Raw genomic sequence first — 22,588 nt, 5'->3', positions numbered from 1 at the left:
ATCAGTCCCTCGTATATTCTTTTCTAGGGCTGCAGCGATTTATTGATTAGCCGATCGACAGTAAATTAATCGTCAACTGTTTAAGTAATTTCTCAAGGAAAAAATATGTCACTGTAAATTGAATATCTTTGGGTTTTGGACTGAAAGCCAGACAAAACAAATCGATCATGAACATAGTTATTACTAGTGGCAGTCCTATTTTTGTCAACTTCATATGACATATAAAAGGTGGTATGGCACCAGAATAAAAAGTCTCTGTCCATCTCAATGTCAGAATCAGGTTTATTTTGCACACACATGCAATTCGACTCCAGTTTCATGCAGCTCTCTCAATGTACTTACACAGAATATAAATGACAGCTATAGGAACCACAATGACCAACAATACAATAAGAATACAGTAATAAAAGTCGGAATAAAATGCCTATATACAAGTCAATGGTTCTGGAACTTGTAAATAATACAAATAGAGCAAAGAAATACATACACGATGGATGTACATGGGAAGATGTCTATATAGTCAATATCTACATACTGCAGCATCCAGTCCAAACATGTTGCCATTCAATACTCATTACTTGTATGGATAGAATAGTTCCAATAATGCATCTTTTGGTCTTTGTTGTTGTTGTCGTCCTTGTTTTTAATGTTTATCAGGATAAATGTATTTATAAATTGTTCTTGAAACTGTGTGTCAAATTACACAAATATGTGTGTCAAGGGGATCAATAGTTTATTTTGAAAGATTGACCGGATGTCCCTTCTCTAAATGCGTCCGTCTTGACCCCGACGGTACCAAGTGGCCCAGTGAGCCGATCTGTACCGGAGAATAGGAGGAGCGGCCCGGCGGACAGTACGGTAGCCTTCTGGCTCGGATAGTCGGATAGTCGGATAGTTGTCTTTCTCTGGATCTAGAGCCACAGACTGACTCCGGGATGCCTTCTAATGTACAAGGTACTGACTACTGACTGAGAGGACAGCGGACTGCTCTGTCTGCTGGGCAGCAGGTTCATCAGTGTTAGCCACATAAAGCTTCTTTGAGTCTTTACTACAGAGCATCAGCAGGCCGACCCGGCTACCGGCTACCGGTTACCGGTTACCGTTACCGTACCAAGCTGAGCCTCTGTCGGTGTTAACTAGCTTGCTGTTAAAATAACGTGCTGTTCTGTTTCCAGGAGGGAAAGCCTTCGGACTGTTGAAGGAGCAGCAGCGGTCCAAACTGGAGGAGATCAACAAGGTAACACACGGTGTCTTTATGAGCACTGAGCGGCTCGAACGGCAGATCTAACGGCGGCTCCAACGGCGGCTCGAACGGCAGATCTAACGGCGGCTCTAACGGCTGCTCTAACGGCAGATCTAACGGTAGCTCTAACGGCAGATCTAACGGTAGCTCTAACGGTAGCTCTAACGGCAGATCTAACGGCGGCTCTAACGGCAGATCTAACGGCGGCTCTAACGGCAGATCTAAATGCAGCTCTAGCTGGGGGATTCAATGGAACGAGCAGCACACACTTGACCTGACCTGGCATTGGCCTGCTTTCTGAACACTGATGAGTGAAGGCAGTTACATTGACCCGTCTCAGTAGAGCGCTGCTATAACAATGAACCTGTCTCAGTATAGAATGCTGCTATAATAAGGAATCCCCTGAGTTGGAGTGGATCACAGCGATGCTGTTGATGCTGTTGATGCATGTATTGATCTGTCCCTGCAGCAGTCTCGTGGCACTTGTTGAATGGCTGCATGCTGTCACACACATGTCCGAGTATTTCCCTTCTGACCCGATCACATGGATCTGTGTGTCCCGGGTAAACGCATGTGAAGCGTGTGTTGTGTCTCCTCTGCTGGTGTCTGGGAGGGAGCAGGTGCCTGACTGAGCTCTTTGTCTCTCATCAGGCCTCCTCGCCTGGTCAGAGAAGCCTGTAGATAGCTCTGGAGCTCCCTCAGATTAACTCCATGTCTGGATAATCTCTGTTTCCCTCCTTTACTGTGGCTGGGTCATCTCATGACAACAGGGTCAACATGTCTGTGCACAAACACTCTGTGTGAGAGATTGATCTAGCTTTTTTGATATCCCTCATTTGTTCATTAGAGAAATGAGCCATAATTCCTAAGCAGCTAGGTCTAAAAATAACAGTTGTGCTGTGATTAAATCCTGGCTTTTATACACTGACATCCATTACATTACATTAACTTGGGTGCATTTGCACAAGTGGATCCTGTGGGGATGAAACTTCCAATCCTAGTACCGTTATGTATCTATAGGATGCTTATTCATCTATGGAAATCTCATCTAGGGCTGCAACTAATAATTATTTTCATCGTTGATTAATCTCTTGATTATTTTCTTGGTTGTTTGCTCTGTAAAATAAAAAAGTTGTTTGCACAAATCAAAGATATTCAGTTTACTGTCATAAAGGAGTAAAGAAACCAGAAAATATTCACATTCAAGAAGCTGGAATCAGAGAATTTTGACTTTTTTTTTCTTAAAGAATTACTCAAACCGATTAATCAGTTATCAAAATAGTTGCGGATTAATTTGATAGTTGACAACTAATCGTGTAATCAGTGCAGCTCTAATCTCATCTGATCAAATAAGTCAAATAATTGATTGACAGACAATTAAAGCTTCTGTAGGCAGAATGTTTTTGGCATCATTGGACAAAAATCCCATAACAACCTTTGAGCATATTGTAATTCAAGTGTTCTGAGAGAAAACTAGACTTCTGCTCCTCATAGCTCTGTTTTCAGGCTTTAGAACATCTAGCCCGTGACGGGAGGCTTTGACCAATCACAGGTCATTTCATTGAGAGAGAGAGCATTCCTAATGGCTGTGCTCCGGTTATGTGAAACTTTCTCATTGTACAGCTAAACTGTGTACTACAAGATGATTCTGAGAACATGTGAAGAGAGAAATAGACATTAACGTAACAGAATATTGATTCATATTTGATCAGCTCTGCCTAGTTTGACCGTTTGGTCGGAGTTCAGAGTGATTGACAGCCGGCTCTCTTAGACAGCAGCTGGACAGCAGACCTCAGATCAGCTCTTACTGCTTGTTTTCCTCCGGTCTGTGAAATCTTGCAGATGCCGTTAGGAGCACCGGAGGACACATGATTTATTTTTATTTTTTCAGATTTCCTGTTTCATGTACTACTGTCATGATATAGCGATATTTTATAAAAATAACTTTTTTTAATCATATTTGCTCCAATCTCGCCTACTTCAGCTTTAAGCTTCATATGTTCCAGTTTTGTTTAGTTTTTTTTATCTTGTATGATATTAAACAGAATATCTTGAGGTTAGTTGGACAAAACCATCCATTTTAAAGGAACAGTGTGTAGCATTTTGGTTGATCTATTAGCTGAAATGTAATATAATATTCATAACTACTTTTTCATTAGTGTATAATCACCTGAAACTAAGAATGGTTGTGTTTCCGGTAGCTTAGAATGAGTCCTTCATGTCTACATAGGGAGCAGGTCCTCTTCACGCAGTCCTCCATGTTGCTCCTCCATGTTTCTACAGTAGCCCAGAACAGACAAACCAAACTCTCTAGAGAGAGACTTTCGGGTTTTTACGTTACCTGAAGGTCACGCTTGTGAATCTGCGGTAACGTGAGCCGTCGAGTATAAAACCGTGGTAGCGCCTGCTCTATAACCGCTTATCCTATTCAGGGTTCAGCCTGGGGGGCCTGGAGCCGATCCCAGCTGACAATAGGTGAAGGCGGGGTACACCCTAGACAGGTCACCAGACTATCACAGGGCTGACACATAGAGACAGACAACCATTCACACCTAAGGGACATTTAGAGTCAACAATGAACCTAACCTGCATGAAACCGGAGAACCCGGAGAAAACCCACGCTAACACGGGGAGAACATATAGAATCCACCGGGTTTGAACCATATCAGGCAAAACAATTTGCTAATAATTTCATAATGAAAAGAATCGTTAGTTGCAGCCATAAAATACTTACAAAATGTGAACCTTCAGCAGAGGAGATCCAGTAGCCTATACTCTGTATTCGACCGCTGTATTGTGAAACATTCTTTGTAGAGATAAAACTAGCACTAGCACTGCACTTGTTCAGATATCCTTGCATACTTGTTAGACACACTGTGGCTGTGAGAGGACATTCCTGTATGGTTGCAGCAGTGATGCAGCGTGGCTGAGTCAGGCGTCCCTGATAAACATCCAGTTGTGGTGTTTATCCTCTTCGCCCTTAATTACAAGCTTGACAGACACATAGAGGTCAACGCAGAGAACAACCTCGCTCTCTGTCTCTCTTGCTCTCTCCTCTTTCTGCGTAGATTGAAGCTGACTCCCACATGCGTCATTATAATTTCATTAGAATAGCTCCCTTCAGGCTCTTTCCTTTACACCCTTGTGAGGTGTTCCACTTAATGAACACAGTGATAAGTGATGCCAATGCAGGGGGAAAAACATCTTAAGATTGTGAGTCATCATTCTGAAGTCGGAAGTTTCTGACACATTTGATAGAACACAATCAGATTAATGTGCTTAATGCACTAATGTCTAGGGGTGGGAAAACATCGATTCACCTATGTATCGTGATTTTTAAATCATTTTTTTTAATGCCAGAATGGATATATTTGCTTCATTTGAGTCTATGTGGAGGTAGAAGGAAGTTACCGCTTTTATTGTTGTAGTCTGTGACGTCATATCCGTTCCGTAACCGTCAACCAAAACAAACCGTAGCGAGCCGAAACAAGAAGGTCTAAACCGTTGGAGGGTCAGCGTGGATACGACCTGCACCCTCCATGTTAAATCCAGCGTGGTAAACACTACACATCCAGTAAAGGATGGAAACTCTTTGGGTTTCACACATTGACAGGAAAAGCAGAGCTAGACATCACGGCTAAAGCTGCACGCTAACTCTGTCACGGACAGGAAACGTTATCGTATCGCGGTAACGTTGCGTTCGAGCTGGCCGTCGCTCTCGTCTCTGTGGTCAAACGGGCCGACGCTACAACTGTAGAGCACCCAGATACTGACATTTGTGTTCTCTGCATTGAAACGGCCCCGATGGAGCTGACCATGGATGGATAAAGAGAACGGATCACAATACTTAAAAATCGCAATACATATCGAATCGGCACCTAAGTATCGTGAACAGGAGATAGGTACATCCTCCCAGCCCTTCTAATTTGTGCGACATGTACTTCTTTCCTCTTTGATTATATACTGGAACTTTCTTATCAAAGTATGAAAAGCTGATTTAAGGTGTTTAAGTCAAACTTGTAGAGCTTGTTTTTTCTGATCACCCTCACACAGTTGTTCACTCCTCTTCCTCCTTGTGCAGGAATACCTGGAAGACCAGAAATACAGGGATGAAGAGGACCTGGCCGAAAAATTGGAAGGTCTCAAAAGTAAGTGAATCCAGTCCTCCCCCCCTCACTAGTTTCAGTATGTGCAAGTATGTGGATGTCTTTGTGAGGGTATGTTCCTTGTTCCTTTTTCCTGGCTTTTGTCTCAGCCTCAGTATTTGTTTGTTTGTTTGTTTGTTACCAATCTACACACACACACACACACACACACACACACACACACACAGTCTTCAGAATGTTATTTTTCTCTCTGGGAAACAGACTGCTGAGATTTGAGAGGGGTTTGCAGGGCCAAGTCCTCCGTGGCCTTGGAGGAATGTGCTGGGGCGTTCCTCTGCTTGTTGTTCTAATATTCAGAACTATGCTGGGTAAACTCATAGCTCCTGGGAATAGAAAACAATCACTGCTGCTAGGAGCTAATTACGGGAACACAATGCAATGATTTGCCAAAGAACTCCTCCCCATTGCTCTGATATTACACATGTATGCTCTGGGTGCATGTAGACTATTTTGTCTTCTGACTGAGTTTTTTATATGTGAGTTTTTCCATGCAGAATAACATAAGGCAGTTTAGGGGGCATATGCCTTGAAATGAGAAACATGCTCCAGTGTCCTACTTCCAATCTGTGCTTGCTGGAGGAAATAGAGCAGTAATATATAAACAGAAAAGGGACCCGACACCCAGGTCCTGAGAGGATCGCTGTTTTTTCTTTCTATCTTTACTATTCTGTTTCCATACCGTCCCAGTGACCCAGAGGTCAGTATCTAAACTAGGACTGACTATGGCTGGGTACACACTACACGAGAATCCAGCTGATTTTGGCCGTGATCCCCCCCCCCCCCTTCAGACAATCGTCAACAAAGCCCAGATGTTTTGATGGTTCCAAAGATGATCTTGCTAGATATTCCTGTGGTGCGAGGTATGTTAGAGTTTCAGTAGGCAACAGGTTTTTGGCATCATTGGACACAAATTCCTGTTTGTTCTAAACAAAAATGGCGGCTCCTGAAGAGGTTAGCAAAGCTGCGATAGCATTAGTTCTATCAGAACGGGAGAGTATTTCTTCATTGAAAGAGGAGCAAAGAACGGCGCTGAAGGCTTTTCTCAATGGAAAAGATGTTTTCACTCTTCTCCCAACTGGCTCCGGTGAAGAGTTTGATTGACATGCATTTAGCATGTAGTCACTACCGGACACATGTGATGTTTTTTTGTGTGGAAGGGTCGGCGTGAGAGAGCATGTTCATTTACTTCTCTAAATCCCCAACATGGAGTATTGACTTCTATATGTCAGTATCAAGTCAGTGTTCACAGCATAGTATATGGGCTTAAAAAAGTCAAATTGGTTTAGGGAACGATCAAGTTGTTATGAGAATAGATAGAACTGACTGCTGCAATGAAGCTTTTATCTGCTCGTAGGGTTCTAAAAGTGTTGGGAAACTCTTTGTTTATCTGTTGGCTGGGGCAGGAGAAGACATCATCAACTATCTTATCAGCAAGGTGGTTTTTTACAATGGAAAAGCCCCTCAAATGATAGCTGCCCAGGTGGTTGGTAGTCAAACTCACCATCAAACAACTGAAATTAAATCAAATTTAAATCATGGACCTCTTTAGGAACGTCAAAGAGAAGCAAAAAAAAGTCATAGTTATGTCAGAAAATGGCTGCTTCATAAGTTGATGGCACTGTCTCTTTGTCACATCCGTTGCTAAAGGAATGTAGGTCAGGAGGAAGATACACTACAGACTGGAGTTTTGTTCAGTTGGCTGCAGATGATCAACAGGCTGCCCTACGACAAGTGGCCCACTCAAGTGTGTGTGTGTGTGTGTGTGTGTGTGTGTGTGTGTGTGTGTGTGTGTGTGTGTGTGTGTGTGTGTGTGTGTGTGTGTGTGTGTGTGTGTGTGTGTGTGTGTGTGTGTGTGTGTGTGTGAGATGTGTGGAGGCCCCCTTCCCAGAGTTTAGGAACAGGGTTAGCATTGTCCCGTCCCACTCCCCATGGGTTCACACAGTTAACACAGTCCTCTTTTTCTCTTCCCCCCAACACACACACAGCTTCCACTGTGGGACATAAATAGCAAGTGTAATCTGACTAAAGTGCTCTTCTGGACAAAAGAAAATGGTTAAATTTAGGGGGAAGCTTTTGTTTTTTCATAGCAGTAGCGTGTTAATAAGAATGCAGTAGTTAATATTTACTAGTGCTGCCTAGAGGATGATGATTTGAATCATCAGTCGAAAAGCCCCCGAGTCGCATTTGTCAGTCAAACATTTATTTTGTCGTTGAACACAGACTAACGCAGGATAACAGCATGGCAGGGTGTGAACTTCTTCAAACCAAGTCTCGCCTTATAATCACCTCCAAAATGAACTGGTGGAAACAGAGAAATTGAAACGGAGGGCAGAGCAGAGGAGTGAATAACACATTTCTCATGATTGTTGGTAAGGTGTATTAAAGAAAATAACACCAGTAATAATAAACATATAATATCTATTGATAAGAAACAGATTGAATCACAAGCACATGACAAATTAAAATACCAGAGTCAAACCCTAAAAGGAAAATATATATATACTTGGGAAAGAAAGTTTGGAAACTTGTGTTTGGTGGATTATTTCTCTGTTGTATCAGTGCTAATGGTCATTGTATTTTACATGGTTGGAAAGCCTGTTTATTTACCTTCACAATGATGTCCAACTTGTAAGGATCATGCATTTGTGGGATGAGCGGCACAGCTGATTATGTGGGGAGCGCCCAAGAAAAATGTTCCAAAATGCTCTGCCAATGGTAAACAGTGTGTTCTCCTGTTGGTGTTGACTCTTGTTTTGAGTTGTTTTGGTGGATTGGATGATTGAACTCTCTATCAGTAACAAGGAACAAACAAGACATATTGATTCATTTAATACACCGTCAGGAGCCTCAGTAGCGGTGGAAGATCCATACGCAGCCACAACAGCCTGGCACCTCCTCCTCATGCTGGTCACCAACCTGGTCACACGTTGTTGTGGGATGGCGTTCCATTCCTCAACCAGGATTGGTTGCCGGTCAGGCAACGAGGTTGTGTTGGTCACTCTAACACGTACAGCACGCCCAAGCTGATCCCACAAGTGTTGAATTGGGTTGAGGTCTGGACTCTTGGCAGGCCGTTCCATTCTCTCTACTCCCACATTGTGGAGGCAGTCTGTGATAACCCTGGCTCTGTGGGGGCGAGCGTTGTCATCTTGGAGGATGAAGTTAGGTCCCAGATTGTGGAGATATGGGATCGCCACTGGCTGCAGAATCTCATCCCGATATCTCACTGCATTGAGATGGCCTTCAATGATGACAAGCCTTGTTTTGCCAGTGAGGGAGATGCTGCCCAACACCATGACACTGCCCCCACCAAAAGCTGTTACTCCATCGGTTCAACAATCAGCATAGCGTTCTCCGCGTCGTCTCCATACTTTGACCCTGCCATCCAACTTTGGCAGACAGAACCTGGACTCATCACTGAACATGACATGTTCAGGTTCCATTGTCTGTGTTGTCGACACCAGCGCAAACGGGCCTGACGGTGAAGGGCAGTCATTGCAGGCAAGTAGCCTTATGAGAATACACTGTTTACCATTGGCAGAGCATTTTGGCAAATTTTTCTTGTTCGCTACCCACATAATCAGCTGTGCTGCTCATCCCACAAATGCATGATCCTTACAAGTTGGACATCATTGTGAAGGTAAATAAACAGGCTTTCCAACCATGTAAAATACAATGACCATTAGCATTGGAACAACAGAAATAATCAACCAAACTCAAGTTTCTAAACTTTTTTTTCCTAGTTTATAAAAAACATTGTTATTTGGAGTTTGATAGTCGGACACGATATCAAATCCATGTATTGTCAAAACTATTTAGGTTTTGCCTGCAACCAACAATTTAAAGGTTCTCTATACGATATCCAGAGCATTAATATAGCATCAAACAAATATTGTCTATGTAAAGATATAGAGGAGTAATATCTACCTGAGCAGAGAATGAAGTCTCTCCTGTGTGTGTTGTAATAAGAGCTTCTCCATGCTTTGTTGACATAGCCGGGCTGGCCGCGCGTTTTTTTAGTGCATGTGAGCGTGCCCCACTGGCTAGCTCACGGCTGCCGATCTGCACTGCTCTCACACGGCGGTTACAACTGATAACACCGTCCCGACCGACGACACCGTTGCGGATGAGTAGCACTCACCCTCTAGTTCCCCCCCAGGTAACACTGTTAGCTCTGTCAGCACTGTTGCTGTTGTTTTCACTGTTAGCACTGTTAGCAACATTAGCTGCAAGCCGCCGGCTCAGCTGTCGCCATGTTGAGAGCCGTGTGGAAACAATGGAAATGCTCAATTAGCAATTAGCACCTTTTAAAGGGACTGTTTGTAAGAATCAGAAATGCTTATTAACAGCAACACCTGTGACCGTTAAGTCAACGAAAGTCACGTCCTGTTGCTGGCGCTTGTGCTCGCTCTACATAGACATGAAGGAGCATCGCTCAACACAGTGAGGCGACACACGTCAGCTAAAAGCACAATATCACTCTATATTTCAGCTGCTTGGCAGTAATGTTAGCTGACCAGACAAAGGTCTCTCCATGAATCAATGCTGATCCTAGTGTTGGCTTTTCCCGGTCGGAGACAATAACGTTTCTCTCTGCGGAGCCCCGTCACTTCACAAGACACGGGAAACCTCTGTTGGTCTGGAGGAGCTGCAGCAGTTATTTCTGCACAAACGTCCACTGAACATTCACTAGATATTCTCAGAGCTAAACTAACTCTTCTGCAGTGTGGAGTGAGCAGCATGCACGTGAGAGTGGAGAGAGAGAGAGAGAAGGAGCGCGGTGTGTGAGTGAAGGCAGGCAGAGGAGCAGAGGAGCAGAGTACAGCAGAGACTCCGGTCCTGGAGACCAAAGCTACGGTCTCCCCCGCGTCCTCCGACCGCGGCCAACACTGTTTAACAGACGGGCTTCACTAGATACAACCAAGAGGTTTTGGTGCTTCACTGTAGTGGGACACCGACCCACAATGATTTATACGTGTAAGAAGTCAAAACAGTCCCTTTAATGTAAGGTTAAATAACTTCATATTTAAAACTAAAGCTCATAAATTACAATAGTATCATAACTCGAGTTTTGCATGATCGATATTTGCCATTAAAGGAATAGTTTGACATTTAGGGAAATATGCTCATTCTTAAAAAGTGTGAGGTGATAATATCTATAATGCTATCATATCTGTTTGTTATTTGTTTGAACCTTCAGACAGAACAAGGCGAGCTGTTGCCCCCTGCTTCTAGTCTTTATGCTTAGTTACGCTAACTCTCCTGGCTTCAGGTTCATATTTATCGGAGGTGTATCGATCTTCTCATCTAACTTTCAGAAAGAAAGAGAGAAAGCATATTATTCTAAATGTTAAATTTTTCCTTTAAGCTAAATGATTGCTTGTACTGTACATTGCTCTTTGCTAATAAAAACACTTGTTTTGTGACTTTTAGTCGGACAAAAAGTGATGAGTTTGCTGTACTAAAGGTACAAAACGGCTCCAAATACTTCTGCTGAAACTGAAAACTAAGTAGCCATACAGTTAATAAGTGTGGGATTTGTGTTGGCAAGCATCAGTTGTTTGTCTGCATGTTGTCAGGCCAGAAGGACCACATTTCATTTGAGTGAGTGACTGTGAGGGAAAACTCTGTTAATCCAAGCTTCACAATCTGCAGCCCAAGCGTCTTTGTTTTCCTTCATGATTGCTGCGTTTGAACTTTAAATTCTCTTTTAACTTCCTGACCCTCTCGCTTTAATCCGTCTCAGATGTCAACCCCACTCAGCTGCCCTTTGCCTGCTTTCACTGAGACTTTCAAAACACAGAAACACACCTGTCATTATCAGCTGTCCTTTTGCCAGGTCAGCTGTCAGCAGAGTGTGAGACAGTGAGATCACTGGACAGTGTATGTTAACACAGTTTTGCTGACATGTAAGATGCCAGCTGGGGATTGGTGTTTGTTCAAATGTTGCTGTAGGGGATGTGGTGTGTTAGCTCTTACTAATAATTACTTGTGTGTGTTTGTTTTGCAGATAAATATTCTGAGTTTGACCTGAATGACCAAGGAGAGATCGGTGAGTAACAGTAGCATTAAAACACCAACTGCACCCCGCATAGCAACTGTCAGCTGACCCATGAGGGAGCAGTAATTAATACTCTGACCAGTGTGAGCACAGGGCTTCAACAGGCTCATGTGTCATGTTTGCGTCCTTTACGTAAAGTGAGACCTACTGTACACCAGTGTGAAAGGTCTGGAGCAGATGATAGGCGAACTGGAGTGTGGGAGTCAGACAGCAGGTCTGGTGTCTGTCTGCAGGTCCTGAAAGAAGCTGCTAATTGTCCTTTATGTCAACTTCGGTTGTTGGCGACAAAACAGATGGCACCACTGTGGTCCAGTCTGAAATATCTCAACTACTGAATGGATTGCCTTGAAATTTGGTAAAATATCCATGCTGTCCAGAGGATGAATTTGAAGGACTTTGATGATCCCTTAAAGGACGAAGTTTGAGGTTTTTATATCATTCTGTAGCTTCCCAGTGGCGTGGCTTATGTATTCAAATCCGAACAAAATTTTGGTCATAGAACGTATGTTTTAGCATTAAAATGCTATTTTCCTTCTAAAAACGTTTTCCCATGTGACCTGACGTAGGTTTCTGCATGATGACTCTGCTACATATATGGTACTCCTGCCGTCACACAATTACACAAACAAACTAACGGATGGATGCAGCGGTAGACCAACAACTCCTGTGTTCTGCGAGGTCAAATGACTGTTTTTGTGAATGTAGTCTGGTGGCTTTGAAGAGAGCGATATAACGGCTTCAGTTCCCCGTCGGAAGGGGCTGTCTGATGGAAAGATAAAGCGGTGAAATATTCTAAATATAGTTTACACTTAAACTGATATTGATATTTTTTACACAGCTAAAATACCTTTTTCTGCTGCTCCCGTCCACAGCCGCTTTACCTCGCCGTCAGACCCTTTCCAATGTGGAACTGAAGCTGCTATATCGCTGTCTTCAAAGCCCCCAGACTACTTTCACAAGAGCAGTGATTTTACCTGGCAGAATACAGAAGCATACATACAACCCCACTTCAAATATCCAAACTAACCCTTTCAGTTATTTCCAAACTTAGCACAGCTGACTGTGACTCAGCTAGTGCTAGCGTTCGCATTATTCAGAACCTTATTGATTAGCTTACTTTGGTAACGTCACTGCTTTTTGCTAAGGGCTGAGTGGACATTTCCATTTGAAAAAAACCCCAGAAAAGAACGCAGACCTGGAGAACGCCCTAACTTTTCATCTAGTGCTATCATCAGCATTTGAATTGTCCATTTTTTTGTTTTTCAACCAAATAACTTCAAAACTATTGATATTCCCATCAGCCTCAGCTACTTTTTTAGTAGCGATGAAGTCCTCGGTCCTTAGATATGTGTGAAGCTCCAAACACAGCGGATCCTCCCATAATGCAACTCAAATCAACTGTTATTAGAACCTATCTGCCTCCTAAACGCTCCCATCCTTCAAACCCCACACCTTCGTTATGTAACGCAGGCTTTCTGTTGAAAATGTTCGGTCCCAGCTGACAGAACTCATCAGGAGTATCTTTTCAGACTTTGGAAGGCTCCCTCTAGAGCCACATAAGACGTCATACAGCTGTTTTCACAGGCTGAGTCGTGGTCCTTGTGATGAGTGAACTGAATATATGTGACCTTTTAAAATGTGTTCAGATACATGAAAATAAGCATTTAGACCAGGTATGGGCAAACTACGGCCCGTGGGCCGTATACGGCCCGTTGGGCTTTTTCATATTTCTCTAGGCTAAGCACGGATCTGATTGTGTATTGTACCTTCTCTCAGATATGATGGGTCTGAAGCTGATGATGGAGAAGCTGGGGGTGCCCAAGACCCACTTGGAGTTGAAAAAAATGATTGTTGAGGTGACGGGCGGCGGCAGCAGCAACACTATCAACTACAGGGACTTTGTCAAGATGATGCTGGGCAAGCGTTCAGCTGTGCTCAAACTGTAAGTAAACCACCGTGGATGTTTTTACATACAGAGGTAGTTGTGTGTGTGTGTGTGTGTGTATGTGTGCGTGAGTGTGTTCATGTGTCTGAGAGGGAGGATATGAATCGTGTGCTGTGTCAGTCAATTGTTTCCTCCTTCAGTAGGGGGTTCTGGGATGACTAGCGATGATGTCACTACCCACATGCTGCATTAGTCGTTAATCTCCATGGCAACCAAACCCATCTATGTAGCCTATCCATAGTCAACCCATCCTTATCCTTAGCTGGGATCATGTGCTTAGGTAACTGATTATAGGCTGATTAACCACCGACTGTCACGCAGCAGGGCTGACAAAACGTCCCGAACACATCAGATTCTGTCAACAAAATTCGGCTTTTACAATATAAATTATTTCTTTCAAATGTTAGATTTATTTTCAATGGTCTCTGGTGGATAAGGTGACACATTTCCTGCTATTCTAAACCGGGTTAGTGTAGGCAGTGTAAGCCTTTTTAAAGCAGCCTTGTAGCGGGGTCAGACTGCAGGAGAAAGAGTGTATTGGCTGCTGCATGTCAGCTCTGCTGGACTAAGCTGGTTGGACCCTTTTAGTTGACAAATCCTCATAATCCCAAAAACACCAAGCACAGAAAACGCATAACTTTTCCTCCTTTGCCCTCAACCATTTTTCGAAAGTGTAACCCATAATCCCCCAGCCGCTGTCTATAAATACCTCATTCCCTCCCGGCCTCACTTGACCACTTGGTAGCGTTCTAGTAAGATGTTTGTAATGACTTTCACCAGGAGAACGGATACATCAGTGATCACAATGAGAAAAGTCAAGCCTTTTTTGAACATTAAAGCATGTAAACATGTTATGGATGCTAATTTTGAAAATTTTTCTTAACCAATAACTGACCCTTGTTAACCGATTATTAACCGTTAACCAACAAGATTTGTGCCGCTCATGCAGCGGTGTACCAGCTGTAGTGTAGGAGCACAACAGACAACTGAGTCTCCAGTTCACCGTCCGGGAGTGTTAACTTAGCAGCTACGATGCTGCGTTCACTGTCTCCAGTTCACCGTCCGGGAGCGTTAACTTAGCAGCTACGATGCTGCGTTCACTGTCTCCAGTTCACCGTCCGGTAGCGTTAATTTAGCAGCTACGATGCTGCGTTCACTGTCTCCAGTTCACCGTCCGGGAGCGTTAACTTAGCAGCTACGATGCTGCGTTCACTGTCTCCAGTTCACCGTCCGGGAGCGTTAACTTAGCGTGTAGTGTCGCGGACATGCAGCCACTTTCCCAGTGAAAGTCTCCACCGCACATTTAGTTTAGTTTAGCAGGTTGTCAGCTGTGTTTCTGCCCGGTGTAACTTTAGCGAGTGTCCAACAAACAGTGTGTGTGTTTGTGCTACGTTAGCAGCTCTAGCGTCTGTCAGCGCGGCGTAACTTTTTTTTCCAACAGACCGTGTGTGTGTGTGTGTGTTGGCGGTGAGTGTGAGGTTGTTGGTGGTGTTCTAGCTGTGATCGTAGGTGTAGCAGTGTGTGGACAGTTTATTTGTCGGTGAATAAATGCCACGAACCTACAACTCCTCCGCTCAAGCGAGCCAGAGACCAGAGCCGACTTACTGTATCCTGCAACTCCGGCTCCTCCTCTTAAGGTGGGCTGTTAAGGTGGACCAGCTTTTCTCCTTAAAGTGACGAGCCGCTCCTCTGAGCCGCTCAGCTTTTTAATCAATTATTAACATTTCTTTTAACCGTTTTAACCGAAAGCGTTAATCGGTTAAAATGATTAATGTGGGTTAACGGTTAAACGGTTAATTATTAACCTCCCTAAAACATGTTCTAGTAGAAACCCCAAATACAAGTATGCATCTGAAAACTAAGTATAATAGGTCCCCTTTAACACATTGACCTAAACAGTTCATGTGAGTGAGCTTCTATTGGCTACCAACATGTGCATGCATATTCAATGATGTGATTAAGAGAGGACGCTTTGGTCACAGGGTGCATGTGTATCTACCTACAGTACATAGAGTATCTTGCTGTTTCTTACTACTGCTCCCCACCCTCTGATAAGACAAAGGTCTACAACGCCTCTCTTGTGTTTGAGTGGTTTTGTCTCCAGAGAGAGGAGAGGGGAGGGAGAAGTTGAGGGTACAATGAGCTCTAGAAAAGTGTTATTCGGAGCATTTGGCACGACAACAATCGATGTAGTTACAATCAGAGGAAAATGATTGAGGTCAGGCTCTGTGATTTGGGCCCAGTTTGTGAAAGCTCTTTGAATAAAGTTACTATAATGCTGTGTTCAGACCAAAAGGGAAGCAAATGTCCGCCTCTGTGCTACTGCAGTATAACCTCAAATAAACAGACTGTGCTGTGATTTCATTGCAATAAACAGATCAAAAGGATGCTGAAATATCAACATAATGATGCCGATTTGTAAAGTCTGAATTCATGCTTTATCAAGTCAGTCAGCCAGGCGACAAGCAAACAACTTTTAAAATGCTTGTTTTCTGATTGGATCAGCGTCAGGCTATGCTAACATTGTAGCTGCTCTGTCAGCACTCAACATAACATCATCCAGGCATAAATACGGCAGCATCGCTGCTATAAACGGATCAACAGGATGCCGAAATAACGACATAATGATGCTGATTAGTAAAGTCTGAATTCATGCTTTGTGAAGTCTGTCAGCAAGGCGACAATCAAAGAACTTTTAAAAGTCTTGTTTTGTGAATGGAGTTTGGATGGATCAGTGCCAGGCTATGCAGCTGCTCCGTCAACACTCAACATAAAGTCATCTAGTCAGCAGAAATACGCTGATAGGCTTCCACGACACATCGTCACGCAGATTCCCAGCTCAAGTTGAAATACTTCAACTTGGTTAGTTGGTAAGTAGCAACAGTTGTTGGGCATCTTGACTACAACATTTAGGATTTACATAAATCAAAATTCCACTTTTTCCCATGTAATGAAGATAATCGCAGGGCTCTTCTGTATTCACCTAATACCACTGTAAGTGCATATTTCAGTCTTTGTACAGATGAAACAGGTACCTGGTGACAGTCTATGGTATGTACACAATAACAAGATTAAGTCAGCCTGTCACTTTATCTATTAGGCTAATCTGCTCTATGTAGACAGAAGAGCTTCATGTGGCAATATGCTGAAATCATACATAGTCATGATTACAATATTAATGGAGACAGTCACAAAAATGTATGTATAATGAATAATGTATTTACAAAAAGAGGATATTTGCCTTGCTATTGGACATATCATTGAGTAGTTGATGACTGTTAGGGTGAGCTGACCTTCATGCAGCTTTGGGCAGCAGCAGATATCAGTAGTGTGAGAGGGAGTGGTTGCCAGAGAGATGTGCCAGAGTTTGAGTTGCTGAGTGCCGGTTTGGTCGTCGGGATCATTGCTCCTTATGAGCTTTGTGGAGCTTTGCAGAGTTTTCCAAAAAAGGAAATTAAAGACAGGCATTGGCTCTGAAGAGCTGCTGTCAGACCGCTCACTCTGCTGTGTACGGTCGAAACCACTATTCCCCTCACTCCCCTTTGTGGTTTCCCTTCATTCCTTTCCTTTCACTCAGCGCTCAGCCAGCTCATAGCCCGACTGTAACTGTGATTATCCCTCCTCACTCACACCTCCTGCTTGTCTTGTTCACCTCCTTTACACTCTTTTACTGCCTTCTGTCTTCCTAAGTTACATTGGACTTTCTTTATGCCTCTCTCTACGGTGCCAAGTCTCCCCGTCTCCATCTCGGCCTGTTTAAATTCATTTGATTTGAAACAATTAGTGGATGAATCAATTAGTCAACTGACGAAAATGTAATATTTTGATAATCAATCATTCATGTAACTTTTCAAGCAAAAATATCAAAAAATGACCTTGTTGCAGTTTCTCATTGTGAAGAGTGGCTGCTTGTCTTTCTCTCATGTGTTAGTAGACTGATATTTAAGACAAAACAAGCTATATGAAGACATCAACTTGGGCTTTAGGAAACTGTAACAGACCTTATTCATTTTCTGACATTTTATACAGTAGACCAAACAATTAGTTATGAATTGAGAAAATAATCTGTATATAAATTAGAATAAACCTCAGTTGTAGCCCTTATTTAACACACACGCCAACACATACAATAGAGATTGCAATGCATATTAACTGCTGCATTTTTACACACTTTATAACAATTTATTTTTGTATTTCATTAGCCACACATCTATATGGATCATGTCTAGAAGTTAACACACAAATTGCGAAACTCTTGCGGTGGTGGTTAAGGTCAGGCCCTGACCTCCAATAGTTAAGGTTACGATAGGTCGTCGGGCAGCGTGTCTCACAAGTGTTTTTGCAAGTTTGTGCTCCTTTTTTGCAATTTGCGGGTTACCTTCTAGACACGATCATCTATATGACATAGCCATGGTCTAATCTAAATATCTCTATAATACTGTGCATAGTCAATGCTGCTGTGTAGTGGTCACACAGGGTCCATATCATTGGTTACGTCATCCTGTGTCACTACGACAGACATTTGTTACGCCAAAGGAACCATGAAGTTTTCTCTAAAGTATTCAACTAGACTCTCTATAACAACCAACTCATCCACCCTGCACCGCCCACAACTACTACACTACATCCCAGAGAAATACATAGCACAGCTTAGCAACCACCAAGCAATGCTGCTCCAAATATTTAGCAACACGCCAGCAAAAACTTGGTCCAACCAAGTGGATCCTGCAGCATGCATAATGTACATGGTTTATTACTATTCTGTTTTGTTCTGAGTGGATTCCCCCCCCTCACTGATCATTTTGCCCAAGTTTTTAAGACAAGGGCTCATGCATGCTCATGTTCATCACAATCGAATAACATTATCGTTATTTGTGTGCTGTGTATTGGAACAAAGCTTCTAGTAATAGTTTTGAATTTTCAATTAGTTTTTATTTTATTTTAGGTTTGACTTTTTTGATTTGATTTGACTTTAGTTTGTTTTCAGTGTTTGCTAGTTTTAGTTTAGTTTCAGTTTTTCAGAAAGGTTTAGTTTTTATATATTTAGTTTTGTCAGGCCATAATGTCTCAGAAGTATATAGCTATATACATACAGTAGAAAATACATTGTAAGACTGTGGGAATGTCCATAATGTTTCATCTTTGCACCACTTTGGTGAAACAATTGTGACGTCTTCTGGAATGTCAAGTCTGTTCAAAATGTGTGGATCAATGTCATGAGAGTTGACAGAAAGTCTCTTTTTTTGGTAGTGATATATTATAGTAAAAAAATAAATAAAACCAAAATCAATTTGTTAGTTTTTATCTAATATTTATAAAATATGTAATCAGGCAATATCATTTCAGTTTAGTTTTAATGAATATCGTTTTATTTAGTTTCAGTGTACTCAAAATATTTTTGATCATTTTAGTTTCAGTTTTAGTTTACTATAATAACCCTGATGCAGATATATCAGTATTTATGTTTATGGTAGCTGATAAGTAGAGAAATGCCAAAGTAGGTTTGAGGTCATTTAGAAACGGTGTCACCAGAGAGAAGGTCTACATGTTGGCCTCCAAAATGTATTGCTTATTTTGAAACACAATGAATTTGACTTTGTTTTGCTCTCTCTCTCTCTCTCTCTCTCTCTCTCTCTCTCTCTCTCTCTCTCTCTCTCTCTCTCTCTCTCTCTCTCTCTCTCTCTCTCTCTCTCTCTCTCTCTCTCTCTCTCTCTCTCTCTCTCTCTCTCTCTCTCTCTCTCTCTCTCTCTCTCTCTCTCTCTCTCTCTCTCTCTCTCTCTCTCTCCACACACACACACACAGAGTCTTAATCTTTGAGGACAAAGCCAACGGCGCTGCCTGCAAACCAGACGGACCCCCTCCAAAGCGGGACATTGCTAGCCTGCCTTAAGCTAGGCCGTCAGCCTCCGGCCTGCTGGTGAAGCAGAGGGACCATGGGCGTTCTCTTTAACATGTGGAGTGTTGTATTAGTGTGGGACCAGTGATGGAGGATGTTCTGTTGTGATATACGATGTGTGCAAGGTGTTTGTTATTCAAAAGACTGAGCCCACAACTCACTACATGATGGACTGTGAATATTATCATTCATCTTTTTTTCCTTTAATTGAAATGTAGCATCGGTAGTTGAACATGTAATCTGCTAGATAAATTCCATTTTGTAGTGAGTGTTTCATGGTTCTATTTTAAGGGAAGACATCTAAATTCTCCAGAGGTTGTTTTTCCCTTCTTTGATTCTTCATTTTAGCGAGAGGAGGATGCTTTTGGAGAAGCACAAGGAAAAGAAGCAGTTTTCCCAACACATTTTTGCACTGTCCTCTCAGTGGGTTCAGATGGATTCCTGCCAGGCTAATCTTGGTCAGCGTCTCGCTTTAGATCAGGTGCCAGAGATTACAGGCCCAGCCCATTTCCTCTGGGTCAAAGTCATCAGCCGTTGGGGCCAAAATACTGATCTGGAATCAGTAACTAGGTTATCATGGCCACCTTTTGATCTGAAAAGCATGTTTTTGTAGATGTTCTGCTCTGCGTTTTTTAATCTCATCTAGTGTGAGTGAATAAGAGATCATGTTGACCATGGGACGTTCAGTTTCAGTATGTGGCTTGAAGAACAGCAAATCTGTAAGGTTAAGCACATGTTAGTTTTGGAAGGAGTGTGATTTACACACAAGCGTAACAAATGTACATAATATACTCCACACCGTACAATCATATTCTTTCCAAGTGCCTCAACATGCAGATACTGTAGAGCTTAAACACAGCGACTGAGAAAGGAGGGAGTGCACACGAGTGTTCAGTTCCAGCAGTCTTCTTAGTTTACTAATTCCAGAAAAAAGGTGAACTAATGTTTGTTATTTGGTGAGATAGTTTTGATGATGTGTGATGGATTATATTGATCTGGTGTTTCCACAACATTCTGACTGAGTGACGTTCACAAGTGGTGGATTTTTAAATGTATTTTATTCCTTTTTCTTACCATTTTTTTTACGTCACAGCAAGCGTTTAACCTGTTTGTTGGGTGATTTGACTGTTTAGGTTACGCTATACTTCATACATGTGTTATTAGTTTCTCTTTGTCTTGGATTCACCCTCCCCTCCCCCCACATGTTTTCCATCAGCTAACCAGCCCTCTCTGGGTTCATTGTCCTGTGAATTCTGTAATGTGTGCCTCCTCTAACTCACGCTACTTACTGTGAATTTGGTACTTGTAGTATTTTTAACCCACTTAACATGTTTTGAAACTCTTCTTTGTTTCCAGTCTGATAGGTACATTACACATTTTAATGTTGTTAAGATGCACATTGTTTGCAGACACCAAAGGAATTAAAATTATTCTTACACTGGCCTGTTAATTGTTTATTGCTGTAATGGAGAGCTCTTTTAAACTCTGGACTAATTTTGACCTGGGGTGAATAATAAGTTTAATGGGTATAAGAATAGTGTTTAATTGTGGTTATTATTTCACTTGTGAACACCAGTGTTTGTTCAGAACACATTTCCACTCTTCTGTTTATAGCAGGAGATGACGTACTAGATGGAGAGGGAGATTTAGTCACATTAATGCTCTTTAATGCAGCCCATTGTGTTGTATATGAAAGGTGAGTGGCGTGTTTGGCTATCAGTGCTGATGAACATAAAAGGTAAACCTTGTGCATTATTCATTTTGCAATTGAGAAAATCTCAGTTTTGCATGATCATCTCCTCATTCATTCACAGGAAGACATAAATAGTGTGTGAATCTTTGGATGTGACAACAGGTTATAATAATGCTTTCATTCCATATTTGTCCTCATGAACTTTTGCTAAATGTACGTGCAGCTGTGTGCAGACAGACTCTGGAGCAATAAAATGTTTTCATGAAAAAGTCAATAGCTGCCAGTGCAAACAGTCACTTGTTTGATTTTCTGTATGTTAAAAACCATTCATATTCCATGTCATTGAGAGAGCAGGTGCCTGCGTGTGGAATAGTGTAAGCAACACTTTAATAAGCGTGCTAACAGGCGGGTCCAGTAGGATTATAATAAGCACCTCTGTAATTCAAATGATCACCGTTGCATGTAATAAATACCAGGAGCTTACTGTATGGAGGCACAGTGGAAGAAATGTTGGACGGTGGGATCCTCATGTAAGGACAAATAGAACATCCAGCTAATGATGATGACAATATTAAGTTTAATATTATCTGCTGTGTTTTCCACAGTTGGCGATATCAAATGTATTTTGCACCCTCAGACTTTCAGAGTTGTTCTTTACCATTTCACTCCTCTATCGCTCAAAAGAATATCTGTTTCTGTATAATGACCTCAGTCAGTCTGTGTCAGCTATGCCATCAGGAGATTTAGCATAAACACAATTTGTTTGTGTCGTTGTTTCAAAAGTCTGCATTGATGCATTAATGGCTGAATGGCTGAAATAATGAATGCAACACTGCAGTGCATCTGAGGACAATACATCCTCCGGATCTGCTCTCCTGCATAGATGCTGCTCTCTACTGGTGACTCAAAGTCAGGACATGAGTGACATTTGACTGGTCCTGTATTAAGAAAGTGAGTCATCAAACTGGAGGTGAAGCGCTACCTTAAATGGATTCATGAGAAACACAAACAGCCCAAATTAAACAATAAAGATGACATCATTCGCACACCATTACCATGGACTGGTAGTGAATCCAGCTTGAGCTGTGGGGCTTCGTTAAGATCATCAGCAGACAAATATAATACAATTATAATATATGATATAAAAGTACAAGCAGTAGCAAATGTCAGGTATCATTGTGGGCCATTTGCAAACCCAAGATAAAAGTGTACAATCTGTGGCTCAAATAATATATGCTTTATGAGAAATGAGGACATCTTTATTATCAGAGAGTGTTACAAAAACACATCACAGTCCAATTAAGCATCATTATTTTAAAGGGGCCCTGAGCCCCTGAAAAAAAAGGTTGTATAATCTTGATTTAAGAAACCTGATTATGTCATTAAAGTCATCTCAGATTGGGTCAGCACTTAGATTTTTTTAACAGAAAACCTGCATGACAACTTGGAGGTGGTGAGTTTGGAAGAAGTGGGTAAATAGGGGAAAGTGGGGGACTAATGGAAGATACTATTGAGTTGCATTATGGGAAATGTAGGATCCAGCAAGGTCGCTTTAGCATTAAAACAAAGCCTTGATTACTGAGC

The 22,588-nt window shown here is 42.1% G+C and overlaps 1 protein-coding gene across 2 annotated transcripts; it reads left to right on the top strand.

Annotated features, from left to right (window-relative positions):
- The first annotated feature begins 773 nt into the window (after nucleotides 1–773).
- aif1l (allograft inflammatory factor 1-like) lies at nucleotides 774–21,278 on the top strand. 2 transcript variants are annotated; one of them, XM_074618280.1, is made up of 6 exons: nucleotides 774–954; nucleotides 1,176–1,237; nucleotides 5,325–5,391; nucleotides 11,420–11,461; nucleotides 13,247–13,412; nucleotides 19,218–21,278. In XM_074618280.1, the coding sequence occupies exons 1-6, from the start codon at nucleotides 936–938 to the stop codon at nucleotides 19,303–19,305; spliced, it is 444 nt and encodes a 147-aa protein (XP_074474381.1). In that variant the 5' UTR covers nucleotides 774–935; the 3' UTR covers nucleotides 19,306–21,278. The 2 variants fall into 2 exon arrangements, with proteins under 2 accessions (XP_074474381.1, XP_074474383.1); XM_074618282.1 differs by lacking the exons at nucleotides 774–954; nucleotides 1,176–1,237; nucleotides 5,325–5,391 and adding an exon at nucleotides 7,665–7,778.
- The last annotated feature ends 1,310 nt before the right edge of the window (nucleotides 21,279–22,588 follow it).

The sequence above is a fragment of the Sebastes fasciatus genome, chromosome 19, assembly GCF_043250625.1.
Source record: "Sebastes fasciatus isolate fSebFas1 chromosome 19, fSebFas1.pri, whole genome shotgun sequence".
In the NCBI taxonomy this organism is placed as follows: Eukaryota; Metazoa; Chordata; class Actinopteri; order Perciformes; family Sebastidae; genus Sebastes; species Sebastes fasciatus.
The sequence above is the reverse complement of the archived record's forward strand: the minus strand, read 5'-3'. Positions and strand labels throughout refer to the sequence as shown.

What these genes read in the sequence shown, in the direction of transcription:
- aif1l (XM_074618280.1), top strand. An exon ending in AAAATTGGAAGGTCTCAAAA is followed by an intron (nt 5,392 to 11,419) that starts GTAAGTGAATCC and finishes TTTGTTTTGCAG; the next exon opens with ATAAATATTCTGAGTTTGAC. An exon ending in GAATGACCAAGGAGAGATCG is followed by an intron (nt 11,462 to 13,246) that starts GTGAGTAACAGT and finishes ACCTTCTCTCAG; the next exon opens with ATATGATGGGTCTGAAGCTG.